We start from the raw sequence: 19,383 nt of genomic DNA, 5'->3' as shown, positions 1-19,383 counted from the left end.
TTAGTTAGGGGCCGGTCAAGTGGCACTGTTATTCCTCTCCCCAAACCGGGCAAAAAAGTGTTAGCCTTCTGGAAAAAAACATCCTGCCCGACCCGGACGGGGTTTGTTTTATTTGTTTGTAATCCGTGATTGACGTAGACCCTCCAAACATCTTGTGTGCTGAGCTGTTGAATTGCGACTCGATTTTGTCTCTGTACTGGGACTTAGCCTGTTTGATTGCCTTGCGGAGAGAATAGCTACACGTTTTGTATTCGTCATGCTTCCGGTCACTTGCCTGGTTAAAAGCAGTGGTTCGCGCTTTCAGTTTCACGCGAATGCTGCCGTCAATCCACTAACCATGTGTATGTGACTAATAAAATTTGATTTGATTTGATTTGATTTGATAAGGTGAATTCACCAATTTGTAAGTCGCTCTGGATAAGAGCGTCTGCTAAATTACTTAAATGTAAATGTAAATGTGTTTTACGTTGTCTCTGATTGGGAACCATATTAAAGTAGCCTGTTTTCACTGTTGGTTTGTGGGTGATTGTTCCTGTTTCAGTGTACCAGTGTTTAGTGTTCACGTTACGGGACTGTATCGTCTTCGTTCCTTTTTGTCGGTTTGTTGTTTTGTTCGGTGTTTAAGTATTTCCCATTAAATATGGATGATATTCACACTGCATCTTGGTCCTCGTCTCTTTCACCCGAAGACAGTCGTTACAGGTAGCTTCATCATGTTATGGGTATGCTTGTAATCATTAAAAACTGGGGAGTTTTTCACGATAAAAAAGAAACAGAATGGAGAAAAGCACAGGCAAAATCCTAGAGGAAAATTTGGTTCAGTCTGCTTTCCACCAGTCATGAGATGAATTCACCTTTCAGCAGGACAATAACCTAAAACACAAGGCCAAATCTACACTGTAGTTGTTTACCAAGAAGACAGTGAATGTTTCTGAGAGTTCTAGTTACAGTTTTGACTTGGATCTACTTGAAAATCTATGGAAAGACCTGAAAATTGTTGTTTAGCAATGCTCAAAACCCATTTGACAGAGGTTGAAGAATTTTGAAAAGAATAATGGGAAAATGTTGCACAATCCAGGTGTGGAAAACTCTTAGTTACTTACCCTGAAAGACTCACAGCTGTAATCGCTGGCAAACGTAATTCTAACATGTATTGACTCAAGGGGTTGAATACTTATCTAATTAATATACAGTATATTAGTGTTTTATTTTTCATACTTTGATAGAGTATTTTGTGTAGATCGTTGACAGAAAATGACAATTAAATCAATTTTACTTCCACTTTGTTAATCAACAAAATGTGGAAAAAGTAAAGGGGTGTGAAGACTTTCTGAAGGCCCTGAATCAAGTAAATCACTAAGAAGTATAACGATGTGGATGGTTCAGCAGGCAGTGTTTTTCAGGGAAACATGTGCATGTTCTGCAGGGGGATTCCACCGCACCAGAGCTCTGTAATCTCGGCAGTAGTAGTAAGGTTAGTAAGGGGTAGTAAGGTTCTAGCTCACATTCAAACAAGAGTTAGGGAAACAACAGGGGTTGTCAACCAACTGCTCAGTGTGCAGGCTTTTGTTCCAGCTCTACACTTACATTTTCGGCTAATTATCAAGGTGAATGGAATTTCAATTCACTTCCTGAATTGGGTGAATTGAGAACTGAATTTACCTCAACCCTGCTGGTGACTTAGACTAAAGGAGGACGACGATGTGTAAAATCTAATTAAATCAAATTTGATTGGTCAAATACACATATTTAGCAGATGTTATTGCGGGTCTAGTGAAATGCTTGTGTTCCTAGCTCCAACAGTGCAGTAGTATCTAACAATTCACAACAATACACACAAATCTAAAAGTAAAAGAATGGAATTAAGAAATATATCAATATTAGGACGAGCAATGTCGGAGTGGTATTGACAAAATACAATAGAATAGAATACGATACTACGCTTTGATTAAAGCAGTATGTAAACATTATTAAAGTGCCCAGTGATTCCAGGTCTATGTATACAGGGCAGCAGCCTCTAAGGTGCAGGGTTGAGTAGCCGGGTGGTAGCCAGCTAGTGATGGCTATTTAACAGTTTGATGGCCTTGAGATAGAAGCTGTTTTTAAGTCTGTCGGTCCCAGCTTCGATTCACCTGTACTGACCTCGCCTTCTGGATGATAACGGGGTGAACAGGCCGTGGCTCGGGTGGTTGATGTTCTTGATGATCTTTTTGGCCTTCCTGTGACATCAGGGGCTGCAGGCAGTCTGCCCGCGTTGATGAGTTGGGCAGACCGTACCACCCTAAAACACAGTAACAGCAGTGGCACAAAAGTCCTGTGGCATCAGTGAACATAAGCACGATTCAGTCTACAACCCAGCAGCCATGGTTTTATCTTCCAACAGTTCACAATCATAGCTACCCCAACAGAAATCACACTATCATGTTTTACAACACCTCCATGTTTCAGCCCCACACTGCCATGTCTTTCCCAGCCTGTAATGCCCTCCACTCCCCTCTCAGTCCCCTCTCAGTCCACCTTCAGTCCCCTCTCTGTCCCCCCTCTGCTCTCTCCTGGCTGGGCAGGTTGCCTCACAGAGACCCAGTCACCCTCTAGACCACGGGAGCCTCCTCTCCTCACACATTGGAGTCAATGAAAGACCTGCTTGCCTCTTTCCCCCGTCCTCTCTAACTCTATCCCTCCCTCCCACCCTTACCTCTTTCCCTACCTCCCATTGCGCAAAGCTACGTACCCCACCCTTACCCCCTCCCTCCCCCTATACTTTCTAGTTCTCATGCCTACAGTACATACCCCACCCTTACCCCCTCCCTCCCCCTATACCTCCTAGTTCTCATACCTACATACCTCACCTTTACCCCTTCCCTCCACCTATACCTCCTAGTTCTCATACCTACATACCCCACCCTTACCCATTGCCCCCTTACCTTACCTCACCTCGCTCCCTCCAGTTCTTAGTCTTCATACCCCACCCCAACATTACCCCCTGCCCCCTTACCTACCACCTTCCCTCCCTCCCTCCCCACTGCCCTGCCATCTCACTGCATTCCCCACTAGGTCATACAGAGCTCCATTGTACGAGCAAGGTAGCAGGACGGAGAGCACACAGTCAGAACACTCACTCTCACATACCCAGAAACACCACTGGAATCACCTTGGGTTGCCACAAATGGAAGCAAGCAGGCTTTTTTTTACCTCCCTCCCGCCTTTCTCCCTCTCTGCCACCCTCTCCTTCTTCCACTGCTGTTGGATGTTGGCCATCGTCAACAAGATTTCAACTCAAAAAGGGGCATTGATGAGGAATGGAGAAATGGAGGTTTGCGACGGTTTGGGCAATGATGGGGTGATGGGTAGGGGTGTAGGGAGGCGAGGTTGGAGGGTGGAAGGTAAGGAGAAGAGGGGGGTAGAATTCCAGGATTGGGCTCCTGTAAGTAACTATATGAAATACCTGAGGTGCCAGACTGACTGACTGAATGCCTCCTGTCTGCGCTGCCATTCAGCCATCTCACTCAGATTGGTGTTATTCTGTAACATACTGTAGCAGAAGTAGTCTGGAAGCGAAGGAGAGGGAGACTGTCCCAGGCCCAGCCCAGCTGAGGACCACTCTGACCTGCATTACTCCTCACTGAAATCAGGCACTTGAAGTTTCTGGATCCACAGATTTAGGGGGCAGTTTCCAGGACAGAGTCTCAATTAAAAGGGTGCTTTAGTCCAGGAAACATTTAAACATTAAAAGTCCCTCAAGACAATACTGCCACTCAATGCCATACTACTGTACGTTCACCCATTTAATTGAATAGTTTTGTGTGTATACAATTGGACCTATTATAAGCCTGTTCTTGTGGGAAGCTGCTATAGAACACCAAGTGCTAAGTCAGTATCCGGGTAATATGTGTGAACGCTTGGTAACGTGTGTGATATTAACAGAGAGGTATATTTTCTGGGTGACCAAAATATTGACTGGTTCACTCAAGAAAAAGCTTCAAACTGTAACCAGTGCCTGCAATCTGATTCAGGTAATCAGTCAACCTACCAGGGTTACTACAAACAATACAGGAAATAAACCATCTATGCGTATTGATCACATCTTTAATAATGCTGCAGAAATCTTCTCTAAAGCAGTGTCCACAACCATCGGATGTTGTAAGGACCGACGCTGGAGACGAGAAGCAGGTGCGAAGAGTGAACATTTAATCAAGAATGGACATGGAACAGGACAGGAACAGCGTCAGAACAAGGTAACAAAACGACATACGATAATAATGCTGAAACGGGGTACAACCTCGGGAACAGATAGGGGAGGAAATAAACACAGGTGATTGAGTCCAGGTGAGTGTAAAAAAATCGCTGATGCGTGTGATGAGGGGAGCAGGTGTGCGTAATGATGGTGACAGGAGTGCGTAATGCAGGGCAGCCTGGCGTCCTTGAGCGCCAGGGAGGGAGAGTGGAAGCAGGGGTGACAGGATGTAGTGATCACAATAAAGTAGCTACAGTCTATCTTGAAAAAACTAGGTTACAAAGGCTGGGCCTAAAATTGTGTTTTGTAGTGATTGCTATGTTGAATATGTAAATATTATTTGCTAGTCTGTTGTGTGTAATGAGGAGCAACCAGCCTCACTTGATGTATTTATGAAATTGCTTTTTCCAGTTACTAATAAGCATGCATCTATTAAGAAACTGACTRTAAAACGGCTAAATCCCCATGGATTGATGAGGAATTGAAAAATCTTATGGTTGAAAGGGAAGAAGCAAAAAGGAATGGCAAATAAGTCCGGCTGCACAACCGATTGGCAAACGTACTGTAAATTGATAAACCATGTGACTACACCAAACAAAAAGAAGAAGAAATTGTACTATGAAACAAAGATAAATTATATAAATAATGATAGTAAAAAGCTTTGGAGAATCTTAAATTAAGTTTGAAGCTTGTATGAGTCAATTAAATGACACATTAGGCAAAAAGGCGAGCTCAGGTCCATCCATTGAATCACATGGCTTCTTCATCACAAAACCCTCTGAACTACTTTAATTTMTTTTTTATTGGCAAGATTAGAAAAGTAAGGCATGACATGCCAACAACAAACGCTGAACCTTCATAACCACGCAGAACTGATCATATTATGAAAGACAAGCATTGTAATTGTTGAATTCTGTAAACAAATTAACAGTTGACTTTCAGCACGCTTATAGGGAATGGACCTCAACATGTATGGCACTAACACAAATGACTGATGATTGGCTGAAATAAATTGATAATAAGAAGATTGTGGGATCTGTTTGGTTAAAAGTCAGTGCCGCTTTTGACATGATCGATTAATCATAATCTGCTGCTGAAACAATATATGTGTTATGGCTTTATATCGTCTGCTATTTGGTGAAACATTGAATTTGGCCTTTACTACTGCAGCCCCTAGAAACGCATTGAATAACACATTAATACAATGAAAAACAGACAGGCAAAAAATAAATCATAAGGAACAAGCTTTTGAAGTGTCTGTCCTATATTTGAATATATTTATTTATTTATTTTTAATTACCCATGTTTGATCACATACATTTTGGCACATTTTACACCTTATGCATCACTTGCTATTTTTACAGCCTGCTACTGGATTACCGTCAGATGACTCCCCTGAAGCTTGTGTGCGTCCTAGAGAAGAACTACCGACACCTTTGAGTATGTGAGAGTTTTCCCTTTCGATATTGGTGACATATTAGTTTGTAGCTCTACCGGTTCAGTCTGGACAGTCGGTTTTGTGAGAAGACTTCGGCGACAGAGTGTTCAGACGACTGCCATAAAGCTTGTGGATGTCATAGAGCCAAACAACCGACACTGTCGTGTTCGTGACATATGTGACCCACCACCTTGATTCGGTCCTATGTAGCAAAATTTGAAATAGTGTTTTTTATTGGATAAAAGTATAGACTCAGAGCTAGAAAATTGTATATCATACACTGCAGTTGAAGAACAATGGGAAAGTATATCTGCTTTGAAAGTTGATAGACTTGTAAACCCACTTTTGAGAAAATGGCCGGTGGATATTTTGGTACACCTACTGGAGAGCTCTTCTTTGTCTACTTTATCCCCACCCATCTCTTTAAGGATTCGCGTGTGAGGTCATCTGCTAAATTAACAGTAGGGTAGAGTAGTAAACAAACAAATATTGAGATTAAAAGTGGGGAAAGTAGTATGAAAAAGTAGTAGTAGTCTAGTCCTTGGCCTATATTCTAATCTGACTTTGGTGCAGGTCATGTTCTTCTTCACATTAACGTCTCTGGTAAACACACACTATATCAAATAAAATCAAAGTTTATTTGTCACATGCAAAGGATATAGAAGGTGTAAATGGTACAGTGAAATGGTTACTTGCATAGTGGAGTCTTTTGTTTAGACATGTAGCTAGCTAGCTAAATAATGAACCATAATCCAAACTCTAATGCCACGTTCAAAACAATTGGGAACTCGGAAATCTCCATGCACACCATACAGAAGGTGTAAACGGTACAGTGAAATGGTTACTTGCATAGTAGAGTCTTTTGTTTAGACCCATAATCCCAACCCATACTAAAATGCACCATGCATGAATCTGCAGGTAGCTAAAGCTAACCAACTAGGTTCAATGTTAGCTAGCTAGCTAACATTAGGCTATAACTAGTAATGCAAATGGCTCTGAGATACAAATTATATTACTACACAGCTCATACACGTGACATTAGCTAGCAAGCCAGCCACTTTGCAATGAAAATGACTTTCTGACAAAATTAGAAACGTATAATATATGAAAATGTAGCTAGACTCGTACCCGTATACATGGATGAATGCCATGGTTGCCCTTAGTTGAAGATGTMATTCATGTAATTCATATTGATAACTGATATCTTTCCGACAGATAAGATCTAAACCAGGCCAGAACTTGTCCGTGTAGACCAATTTGGGTTTCCAATCTCTCCAAAAGAATGTGGTGATCGATGGTATCAAAAGCAGCACTAAGGTGTAGGAGCACGAGGACACATGCAGAGCCTCGGTCTGATGACATTAAAAGGTCATTTACCAMMTTCACAAGTGCAGTCTCAGTGCTATGATGGGGTATTAAACTAGACTGAAGCATTTSGTATACATTGTTTGTCTTCAGGAAGGCAGYGAGTTGCTGTGCAACAGGTTTTTGGGAGATTGGGAGATTCGATACAGGCCGATAGTTTTTTTTATGTCAGTAGTGAGTAATGTGGCAATTTAACAAGTTGAGGATACTAAACTGTGATCCTGGATTGTAAACTGACATGATCAAAACATATTGATGCAATGGTAGCTAAGATGGGGAGAAATCTGTCCGCGATAAACCGCTGCTCTGATTTCTTGACATCACAATCAACTAAACAAGTCCTACAGGCCTTAGTTTTATCACACCTGGACTACTGCCCAGTTATATGGTCAAATGCCACAAAGTAAAACATAAGGAGTTTATAGTTGGCCCAGAACAGAGCAGCACGGCTGGCCCTTCAAAAAAGCATCAAACTGTCTGTTAAAACAGCTCACAGACAGCTCAGACATCCATACATACCCCACAAGACATGCCACCAGGGGTCTCTTCACAGTCCCCAAGTCCAGAACAGACTATGGGAACCATACAGTGCTACATAGAGTCATGACTACATGGAACTCTCTTCCAGATCAAGTAACTCAAGCGAACAGTAAAATCTGATCAAAAACACTAATAAAACAACACGTCAGGACACAAAGTGGACTAAACACACAAGGAGACTAACACATGCATCTCTACACACACACATTGTAATTTTATATTGTAAATGTGCAATATTAGAGTAATGACGTAATAATGTGTTGTATGATGTAAGAATGTCTTGTATGATGTAATAATGTTTTGTATGATGTCGGCTGTTGTTGTGTTTTGTTGTGATGTAACTGTTTTAACCCTGTTTGGACCCCAGGAAGAGTTGATGCCTAATAAATACTAAGACATGCCATTGAAACCTTGTTAATAAAATAACATTGTTCCAAGGGCCAACAAACTGCGAAGCAAAGTGCCATAATGTCAGTGCTACTGTTGTTTAGCTACTGTAGCTCTCATAGCCACTAACCAGGCCTTAAGTGATATCTAAATCTGACCATGGGACTCACTCCATGAAACTGCAGGTCAAGAGGGCCTGAACCATGCTGCATACTTCATCAACAACACATGGCCTGAGACCACGCACACACGCACAAACACACGCACTCTGTCTCTCTTTCTTTCTCTGTCTCTCACACACACATACCCTCTCTCTCTCAGCCCTTTCACACTCTCCTTCTGAGGTAGGTAGAGTTTGGCATTCCTTAGGGGTTTATAGACTGGTGAATAAGACCTAGAGTAGAAGGCATTCACAGCGACCTCCTCACCAGATACTGAGACAGATTACTGAGTCTGACCCCCATGCTGCATTTCAAGTGGAACCCTATATACTGCACTACTTTTGACCAGGGCCCATAGGGAATAGGGTGTCATTTGGGAATGCAGAGAGAGAGAGAGAGAGAGAGAGAGAGAGAGAGAGAGAAGAGAGAGAGTGGGGAGAGAGAGGGAAGAGAGAGAGAGAGAGAGAGAGATCGCAGAGAGAAGAGAAGAGAAGAGAGGGGAGGAAGAGAGAGGAGAGAGAGAGAGGGGAGAGGAAGGATAGAGAGAAGAGAGAGAGAGAAGAGAGAGAGAGGATAGCGAGGAGGAGAGAGGAGAGAGAGAGAGAGGAGAGAGAGAGAGAGAGAGAGAGAGAGAGAGAGTGAAGAGGGAGAGAGAGAGGGGAGAGAGAGAGAGAGAGAGAGAGAGGAGAGAGAGAGAGAGAGAGGGGAGGAGAGAGAGAGAGAGGAGAGAGAGAAGAGAGAGAGAGAGAGAGAGAGAGAGAGAGAGAGAGAGAGAGAGGAGAAGAGAAGAGAGAGAGAGAGAGGAGAGAGAGATGAGAGAGAGAGAGAAAGAGAGGAAGAGACGAGAGAGAGAGAGAGAGAGAGAGAGAAATGGGACAAATAACACCAAATTGAGACTCTGCATGCAGAATTCTGCAAAAAATATCCTCCGTGTACAACGTAAACACCAAATGAATGCATGCAGAGCAGAATTAGGCCGATACCCACTATATTATCAAAATCCAGAAAAGAGCCGTTAAATTCTACAACCACCTAAAGGAAGCGATTCCCAAACCTTCCATAACAAAAGCCATCACCTACAGAGAGATGAACCTGGAGAAGAGTCCCCTAAGCAAACTGGTCCTAGGCTCTGTTCACAAACACAAACACACCCCACAGAGCCCCAGGACAACAGCACAATTAGACCCAACCAAATCATGAGAAAACAAAAAGATAATTACTTGACAACATTGGAAAGAATTAACAAAAAAAACAGAGGCAAACTAGAATGCTATTTGGCCCTAAACAGAGAGTACACAGTGGCAGAATACCTGACCACTGTGACTGACCCAAACTTAAGGAAAGCTTTGACTATGTACAGACTCAGTGAGCATAGCCTTGCTATTGAGAAAGGCCGCCGTAGGCAGACATGCTCTCAAGAGAAGACAGGCTATGTGCTCACGCCCACAAAATGAGGTGAAACTGAGCTGCACTTCCTAACCTCCTGCCCAATGTATGACCATATTAGAGAGACATATTTCCCTCAGATTACACAGATCCACAAAGAATTTGAAAACAAATCCAATTTTGATAAACTCCCATATCTACTGGGTGAAATCCACAGTGTGCATCACAGCAGCAAGATTTGTGACCTGTTGCCACAAGAAAAGGGCAACCAGTGAAGAACAAACACCATTGTAAATACAACCCATATTTATGCTTATTTATTTTAACTTGTGGCTTTAACCATTTGTACATTGTTACAACACTGTAATATATATAAATATGACATTTGTAATGTCTTCTTGTTTTTGAAACTTCTGTATGTGTAATGTTTAATGTTAATTTGTATTGTTTATTTCACTTTGTGTATTATCTACCTCACTTGCTTTGGCAATGTTAACACATGTTTCCCATGCCAATAAAGCCCCTTGAATTGAATTGAATTGAATTGAGAGAGAGAGACACAGACAGACAGACAGACAGACAGACCAGACAGACAGACAGGACAGACAGACAGACAGACAGACAGACAGACAGGACAGACAGACAGACAGAGCAGACAGACAGACAGACAGACAGACAGACAGACAGACAGACAGACAGACAGACAGACAGACAGACAGACAGACACAGACAGACAGACAGACAGACAGACAGCAAGACAGACAGACAGACAGACATTACATTACATTACATTACATTGAAACTGACCATGATGACCCTGGCTCTCAGACCTGCTCTGTTCCTTCCCATCATCACATCTACTCTCTATGGCCTTTTAACTTCTCCAATAGCATTGTAAAGTTTGCAGACTGGCTGTTTAGCAGCACTGTAAGCTACCTTCATACACCCACAATCCTTCTAGATGGATAACACAATAGATTATTGCTTGGGGAAAGACATTCAAATTCTCATTGTTGTTGAATTTCGTTTGTAATATTATTTCCTCTTTAGTCCTGTATACCCATATTTGAATATAATTCAATATAATTAATAATAAACTGTTCACATTGGAGATACTGTATGTATCTTGGCCTATCAGAAAGCCATAGAAGCTGATAGCCAAATCTTTGATGCATTCCACAGCATGATTACACACATTTCCTTCAGGAACTTTCCCTGCCAGGTACACAACTCAGTGTGTGGACTTGAGTTCTTGACTTCCCTTCATAACACTGAGCAGTTTGTTGACGTCCCTGAATCCTTCTCCCCTTGGTCCTCAAGCCAGGCACACACACACACACTTCTGACACTGAAATGGAAATCTACATTCAGAGGATAATGAAGACCAGCAGCTCTGGGAAGCAGAATCCCCAGAGAGAGAGAGAGAGAGAGAGGAGAGAGAGGAGAGAGAGAGAGAGAGCAGAGACAGACAGAGAGAGAGGAGAGAGAGAGAGAGAGGAGAGAGAGAAGCGAGAGGAGAGGAGAGAGAGAGAAAGAGAGAGAGAGAAGAAGGAGAGAGAGAGAGAGGAGAGAGAGAGGGAGAGAGAGAGAAGAGAGAGAGAGAGAGAGAGAGAGAGAAGAGAGAGAGAGAGAGAGAGAGACATCCTTACATCCTTCTTCTGACACCACCTGGATGGCAGGGAGTTCAGCCACAGTGATTACTAGGCCATACGCACTACCCTCTGTACTGCCTTACGGTCAGATGCCCAACAGTTGCCATACCAGGCGGTGTATGCAGCCAGTCAAGATGCTCTCAATGGTGCAGCTGTATAACTTTTTGAGGAGCTCAGTGTTATGCTGCGAGTAATAATGAGTTCCAGTTCCCCTGTATAGTCCTGTAGTCAATAGCCCTGTAGTCCTGTAGCGCTGTAGTCCTGTAGCCCCATAGTCCTGTAGCCCTGTAGTCCTGTAGTCCCGTAGCCCTGCAGCCCTGTAGTCCTGTAGTCCTATAGCCCTGTAGTCATGTAGACCTTGGATTTTCTTTTACTATGTTACATGTAGTCTATGAGACCAGGCTGCTCTGACTGACACTCCCTTCACCACCACCTCCTCCTCTCCACCTAACCCTCCTCTGACACTGTGTCCTGTGATAAACCCCCACCACCTCCTCCTCTCCCCCTAACCCTCCTCTGACACCTCCTCCACCTCCTCCTCTCCACCTAACCCTCCTCTGACACTGTTCCTGTGATAAACCCCCACCACCTCCTCCTCTCCCCCTAACCCCCCTCTGACACCTCCTCCACCTCCTCCTCTCCACCTAACCCTCCTCTGACACCCCCTCCACCTCCTCCTCCTCTCCACCTAACCCCCTCCTCCACCTCCTCCACCTCCTCCTCTCCACCTAACCCCCCTCTGACACCTCCTCCACCTCCTCCTCTCCCCCTAACTCTCCTCTGACACTTTGTCCTGTGGTAAACCCCCACCACCTCCTCCTCTCCACCTAACCCCCCTCTGACACCTCCTCCACCTCCTCCTCTCCCCCTAACCCTCCTCTGACACTGTGTCCTGTGGTAAACCCCCACCACCTCCTCCTCTCCACCTAACCCCCCTCTGACACCTCCTCCACCTCCTCCTCTCCCCCTAACCCTCCTCTGACACTGTGTCCTGTGGTAAACCCCCACCACCTCCTCCTCTCCACCTAACCTCCTCTGACACTGTGTCCTGTGGTAAACCCCCACCACCTCCTCCTCTCCACCTAACCCCTCTGACACCTCCTCCACCTCCTCCTCTCCCCCTAACTCTCCTCTGACACTTTGTCTGTGATCAACTATACTGAAAGTCAGGAGCTACAACTCTCAGGTTAAAGGCAAGAGAGTCTCAGCTTCTGTGTGTGCATGTTGACTAGAGGAGGAAGGGTTATCTAGGGTAGCAAGGGGGTTATTCACGGTTAGGGGGACAATATTTCTCCTTGCGCATTTACTGTGGCTCTGTCTCTCTCTCGCTCTGTCTCTCTGGCTATCGTAAACGTTTTAACTCGCTGTCTCTCTCTCTCTCTGTCTCTCTGGCTATCGTAAACATTTTACCTCGCTGTCTCTCTCTCTCTGTCTCTCATCTGTGTGTCGCTCTACGTCTCTCTCGCTGTCTCTCTCTCTCTCTCTGTCTCATCTGTGTGTCGCTCTACGTCTCTCTCGCTGTCTCTCTCTCTTCTCTCTCTCTTGTTGTCGCTGTCTGTCTCTCTGACTTACTAAAACTCTGTCTCTCTCTGACTGTCTCTCTCTGTCTCTCTGTCTCTCTCTGTCTCGCTGTCTCTCTCTCTTTCTCTGCCTCTTTCTCTCTCTCTCCATCCCTCTCTCTCTCTCTCTCTCTCTGTCTCTCTCTCTCGCTCTCTCTGTCTCAGTCTCTCTCTCTCTGTCTATCTCTCTGTCTCTCTGACTCTCTGTCATCCTCTGTCTCTCTGTCCCACTCTCTCGCATAACAATTCTGTATTCTGTTTATTCTGTAAACATATTTGCAGTACAAGGTTTATATGTACTCTACTATAGTTTTCCTCTACAGTTTCTAACATGCTAACCTTTGAATCTTGAGAACGTCTATGTAGTTAGTGAATCCTCACTGAACTTTTCAATTGGACTGATGAAAGAAAAAATGTGTTGCAGATAATTATTCACCAAAAGATAAGACAGAGTCAAAAACAGGACTACAGGCTTTTAAGATACCACACCTACATTTGGTGGTGATTTTAAGGATGTCTAGCTGGCTGGCTGGCACAGTATTTTAATGGTTGAACCCTTATAGAGGCACACAGACTGACTAGACTGCTGGAAATATAAAAGGTTACCTTCAACCACCACTCATTCACCTCAAATCAGGCTTTACTAAACTTGAGGGAATATAATTAAAACAATTAATGCTATTGTACAACTGGCTACACAGTCATTGAATGAATCTAGTATACTGTTTGATAACAGGGTCAACATGAMGTATGGCAGATGTTCCTCGACCAATCGCATGAGCTTTTTTTAAATGATGGGCGTAGCTCTTTACACTTGTACCTGTTAACAGGTTGAAACTGGCAGATTTGGGAACTGATAAGCACCTACATTGGAATCCAGTGGCTGTACATTAACATGCTATACATGACATCATAGGTTTAAACAAATCAAAATACATTTTAGATTTTAGATTCTTCAAAGTAGCCACCCTTTGCCTTGATGACAGCTTTGAACAGTCTTGGCATTCTCTCAACCAGCTTCACCTGGAATGCTTTTACAGCAGTCTTGAAGGAGTTCCCATATATGCTGAGCATTTGTTGGCTGCTTTTACTTCACTCTGCGGTCCAACTCATCCCAAACCATCTCAATTGGGTTGATGTCGGGTGATTGTGGAGGCCAGGTCATCTGATGCAGCACTCCATCACTCTCTTTCTTGGCCAAATAAACCTTACGCAACCTGGAAGTGTGTGTTGGGTCATTGTCCTGTTGAAAAACAGATGATAGTTCCACTAAGCGCAAACCAGATGGGATGGCGTATCGCTGCAGAATGCGTGGTAGCCAAGCTGGTTAAGTGTGCCTTGAATTCTAAATAAATCACAGTGTCACCAGCAAAGCACCCCCACACCATCACACCTCCTCCTCCATGCTTCACGGTGAGAACCACACATGCGGAGATCACCGTTCACCGACTCTGCGTCTCACAAAGACACAGCGGTTGGAATCAAAAATCTCAAATTTGGACTCATCAGACCAAAGGACAGATTTCCACCGGTCTATTGTCCATTGCTCGTGTTTCTTGGCACAAGCAAGTCTCTTCTTCTTATTGGTGCCTTTTAGTGGTAGTTTCATTGTAGCAATTCAACCATGAAGGCCTGAGTCACGAAGTCTCCTCTGAACAGTTGATGTTGAAATGTGTCTGTTACTTGAACTCTGTGAAGCATTTATTTGGTCTGCAATCTGAGGTGCAGTTAACTCTAATGAACTTATCCTCTGCAGCAGAGGTAACTCTGGGTCTTCCTTTCCTGTGGCAGACCTCATGAGAGCCAGTTTCATGGTTTTTGCGACTGCACTTGAAGAAACTTTCAAAGTTCTAGAAATGTTCCGTATTGACTGACCTTCATGTCTTAAAATAATGATGGACTGTCGTTTTTCTTGGCTTATTTGAGATGTTCTTGCCATAATATGGACTTGGTCTTTTACCAAATAGGGCTATCTTCTGCATACCACCTCTACCTTGTCACAACACAAACGCATTAAGAGGGAAAGACATTCCACAAATTAACTTTTAACAAGACACACCTGTTAATTGGAATGCATTCCATGTAACAACCTCATGAAGCTGGTAGAGAGAATGCCAAGAGTGTGCAATACTGTCATCAAGGCAAATATATTTTGATTTGTTTAACACTTTTTTGCTTACTACATGATTCTATATGTGTTATTTCATCGTTTTGATGTCTTCACTATTATTCTACAATGTATAAAATAGTCTAAATAAATAAAATGTGGAATTAGTAGGTGTGTTCCCTCTATCTTTACCAGTCTCCCTGTCCCTGCCGCTGAAAAGCATCCCCATAGCATGATGCTGTCACCACCAGGCGTGCTCTCATGGGCCTTTTTGTCAACTCCAGGCATGCCGTCATGTGACTTTTTGTTAACTCCAGGCGTGCCCTCATGGGCCTTTTTGTCAACTCCAGGCATGCTGTCCTGTGACTTTAAGTCAACTCCAGGCGTGCTGTCATGGGCCTTTTTGTTAACTCCAGGCGTGCTGTCATGTGACTTTAAGTCAACTCCAGGCGTGCTGTCATGGGCCTTTTTGTTAACTCCAGGCGTGCTGTCATGTGACTTTAAGTCAACTCCAGGCGTGCTCTCATGGGCCTTTTTGTAAACTCCAGGCGTGCTGTCATGTGCCTCTTTCTCAGGAGTAGTTTCCGTCTGGCCACTCTCCCATAAAGCCCAGATTGGTGAAGTGCTGTAGAGATTGTTGTCCTTCTGGCAGGTTCTTCCATCTCAGCCAAGGAACTCTGTGGTTCTGTCAGAGTTGTCATTGGGTTCTTGCTCACCTCCCTGACCAAGATCCTTCTTGCCCAGTTGCTCAGTTTGGTTGGACGGCCAGCTCTAGGCAGTGTTTGGTTAGCTCCATTTTTTTCAATTCCCCAATAATGGAGACCACTGTGCTTTGAACACTCTAGAAATTGTTTTATACCCTTCCCCAGACATATGCCTCATCCCAATTTTGTCTCGGAGCTCTATAGACAGGTCTTTGGACTTCATGGTATAGGTTCTGTTCTGACATGTGTAACCGATGTGAAATGGCTAGCTAGTTAGCGGTGGTGCGCGCTAATAGTGTTTCAACCGGTGACATCACTCGCTCTGAGACCTTGAAGTAGTTGTTCCCCTTGCTCTGCAAGGGCCGTGGCTTTTGTGGCGGGATGGGTAACAATGCTTCATGGGTGACTGTTGTGTGTGTGTGCAGAGGGTCCCTGGTTCGAGCCCAGGTAGGGGCGAGGAGAGGGACGGAAGCTATACTGTTACACATGCACACTCAACTGTGGGACCCTAAACACTCAAGGATGATCAAAGGAAATTGGACGCACCTGAGCTCAATTTGGAGTGTCAAAGCAAAGGGATGTGAATACTATTTCTGTATTTCAGGTTTTTTTTATGTGCACAAATTTCTAAAAACATTTTTTCACATTGTCATTATGGGGTATTATGTGTAGGTGAGAATTATATATTTTTAATCCATTTTRAATTCATGTTGAAACACAACAACATTTTGAATAAGGGGTAAGAATCCTTTCTGAAGGCAAATTCCCACAAGGGTTAAAGCCTGCCAKTGTAGTAGACGACAGACATTCTGACTGAAAACACAAAACATGCCATTAAGTTGAAAAGAACCTGGCTGTTTCCTTGAAGTTACTGTGTGTAGGGCGTGTCTTCAGCCTGCCATTCAACCATTCAGCGTTCAGCTAAACAGGAAGGTTGTACTCACTGACTGACAAATTATTTTGGGCTCGTTGTACAATCATCTCTAAATGACGTGTATACATTACAAAGTAAGTCTACTTGGACAAAAGCAAAGAACTTCTGAGTCAGGAAAATACTAACCAAGAGCCAAGCAGAGAAAATGACAGCTGATATCGATTCTTTTTTTTTTTTTACAAAAAGTCTCAAGTACTTTGAAATATTTATTATTATTTAATTTGATTGTGTCTTGAATCCTCAAGAAGTAGAATTGAATAACTGTCATCTCTCTATGTTAAGAACATTAAATCATACTTAAGGACAAAGCCCCTGCCGTCATGAAGCAATAAATTACTGTTCCCATTCATATCCCTGGAGATAGTTAGCTTAGCGAACAAACTGTTGCAAAGAGAAGTCGTTGTTCCTCCCATAACATCAAAGTGACATTCAACCCACATGCTTGTATAATGACGATCACATATAAAATAATAAAATCCCTTGTGTTAGTGCTGTATAAAGGGCTCTGATATCCTTATATTTGGTATCCTTCTTTTTTTTGCTGTGTCATAGTTTCAATCTCTTTTCACAGAGAAAACGCCACAATTAGGCCGAGTATTTCATCCAAAAATGTGGTGTTGAATAGAATTGACATTGCATAATCCATGGCAGGCAGTGTCTGCTTCTTCTGGCTGGTGGAATGTTCCACTTATAACTCTGTAACTGTTTCACTTCTCAGCTGCCAGAACCATGAATTGTGTGTGTGTGTGTGTGTGTGTGTGTGTGTGTGTGTGTGTGTGTGTGTGTGTGTGTGTGTGTGTTGTGTGTGGTGTGTGTGTGTGTGTGTGGTTGTGTGGTGTGTGTGTGTGTGTGTGTGTGTGTGTGGTGTGTGTGTTCAGAAACATACAGGTAAATACAACCATCATTTCTTCTCTCAGGTTTAAAGGCGTTTTGGAAGAAAAGAAAAGGTGGAAGCTCCAACTCTTGAGGAAAAAGAGAGGAGGACATCGATGGTTTTGAACTGGAGATTTATTGACAGAGAAGACAGGACAGAGACAGGCCAAGATAAATATACTCCCAGGAGAAGATGGAAGGATTCCTCTTTTGGAAATCAGTGACACACAGTGGTAGTGTCTGTCTGTGTGCTAAACACGTGATGATTACTAGATCCTCAAAAAGAGACAAAAGAGAGAGAGAAGGAGAGAGAGAGAAGGGGAGGGAGAGGGGACAGAAGGAAAGAGAGAGAGAATGAAGAAGAGAAGGAAAGAGGAGAGAGAGAATGAGAGAGAGAAGAGAGAGAAGGAGAGAGAGAGATAGACAAAGAGAGAGAAGCAGAGAGAGAAGGAGAGAGAAAGGAGAGAGAGAGTGAGAGAGATAGAGAGAGTAGAGGAGAGAGAGATGGGAGGTGGAGAGAGAGAGAGAGTGAGAGAGAGGGGGGTGACATGAGAGAGAGGGAGAGTGAGAGAGAAGGAGAGAGAGATGGGGTAAGAGAGAAGGATATCTGTAGTACCATACGCTGTAGTGATGAGCTGTTAGGAAACCAGCACAGTTCTCACTGCAGATTTACACCCCTCCACCACCCCCGTCCACAACACCCTACGCCCCTCCACCATCCCCGTCAACAAACACCTACGCCCCCTCCATCACCCCCGTCCACAAACACTACGCCCTCCACCATCCCCGTCACAACACCTACGCCCTCCACCACCCGCCCCGACTATCCCTACGCCCCTCCACCATCCCCGTCCACAAACAACCTAGCCTCCCTCCCCCCCCGTCCAAACTAAACCCTACGCCCCGTCCACACCCCCGTCCACAAGACTCTACGCCCCTCCACCATCCCCGTCCACAACAACCTACGCCCCTCCATCACCCCCGCCACAACACCCTACGCCCCGTCCTACCATCCCGTCCACAACACCCTACGCCCCTCCACACCCCCGTCCACAACACCCTACGCCCCTCCACCATCGGCCCTCCACAACAGACTACGCCCTACCACCCGCCCGTTCCACATCACCCTACGCCCCTCACCACCCCGTCCAAAGACTCTAGCCCCTCGCAGCACCCGTCCACATCACCCTACGCCCCCTCACCACCCCCGTCCACACCTCAGCCCCGCTCCCCCACCCCGCGTGTCCACATACCCTGAGCCGCGTCCCACGCCCCGTCCACAACAGCCTATGCCCCTCCCCACCCCCGTCCACATCACCTACCGGCCTCCACCCCCCGATCACATCACCCTACGCCCTCCACCACCCCTGTCCACAACACTCTAGCGCCCTACGCACCCGTCCACATCATCTACGCCCTCACCACCGTCCATCACCCTACAGCCCATCCACACACGCCATCACCACCAGCAAAATACCCTAATCCCTAGTACCTTACCCCTAAGTAGTCGGGACTGCGAGAAGATCTAGGGAGACTGTCTAGGAAGAGACTAGGGGAGACTGTCTAGGGAAAGAGTCTAGGGGAACTGTCTAGGAAGAGTCTAGGGAACTGTCCGAGGGAAGAGTCTAGGGGAACTGTCTAGGGAAGAGTCTAGGGAACTGTCTAGGGAAGTGTCTAGGGAACTGTCTAGGGAAGAGTCTAGGGGAACTGTCTAGGGAAGATCTAGGGAACTGTCTAGGGAAGAGTCTGGGGAATGTCGAGGGAAGAGTCTAGGGAGACTGTCTAGGGAAGAGTCTAGGGAACTGTCGAGTGAAGAGTCTAGGAACTTCGAGGGAAGATCTAGGAGAACTGTCAGGGAAGAGTCTAGGTGAACTGTCGAGGAAGATCTAGGGAACTGTCGAGGGAAGAGTCTAGGGAAGTCGGGGAAGTATAGGGGAACTGGTCTAGGGAAGAGTCTAGGGAACTGTCTAGGAGAGTCTAGGGGAACTGTCGTAGGGACAGATCTAGGGGAACTGTCAGGAAGATGTCTAGGGAACTGTCTAG

The 19,383-nt window shown here is 44.7% G+C and overlaps 1 protein-coding gene across 1 annotated transcript in view; it reads left to right on the top strand.

Moving 5' to 3' along the window:
• The window catches only part of LOC139024935 (uncharacterized), a 20,710-nt gene extending 1,985 nt beyond the window's left edge, over window positions 1-18,725 (top strand). Inside the window, exon 2 of the mRNA XM_070439930.1 lies at window positions 18,267-18,725. Coding sequence (XP_070296031.1) covers window positions 18,267-18,725 — 459 coding nt within the window. The remainder of the gene's footprint in view (window positions 1-18,266) is intronic.
• The last annotated feature ends 658 nt before the right edge of the window (window positions 18,726-19,383 follow it).

Source organism: Salvelinus sp. IW2-2015, unplaced genomic scaffold (assembly GCF_002910315.2).
Source record: "Salvelinus sp. IW2-2015 unplaced genomic scaffold, ASM291031v2 Un_scaffold2042, whole genome shotgun sequence".
NCBI classification, from domain to species: domain Eukaryota; kingdom Metazoa; phylum Chordata; class Actinopteri; order Salmoniformes; family Salmonidae; genus Salvelinus; species Salvelinus sp. IW2-2015.
This window is presented reverse-complemented; position numbering and strand designations above follow the sequence as displayed.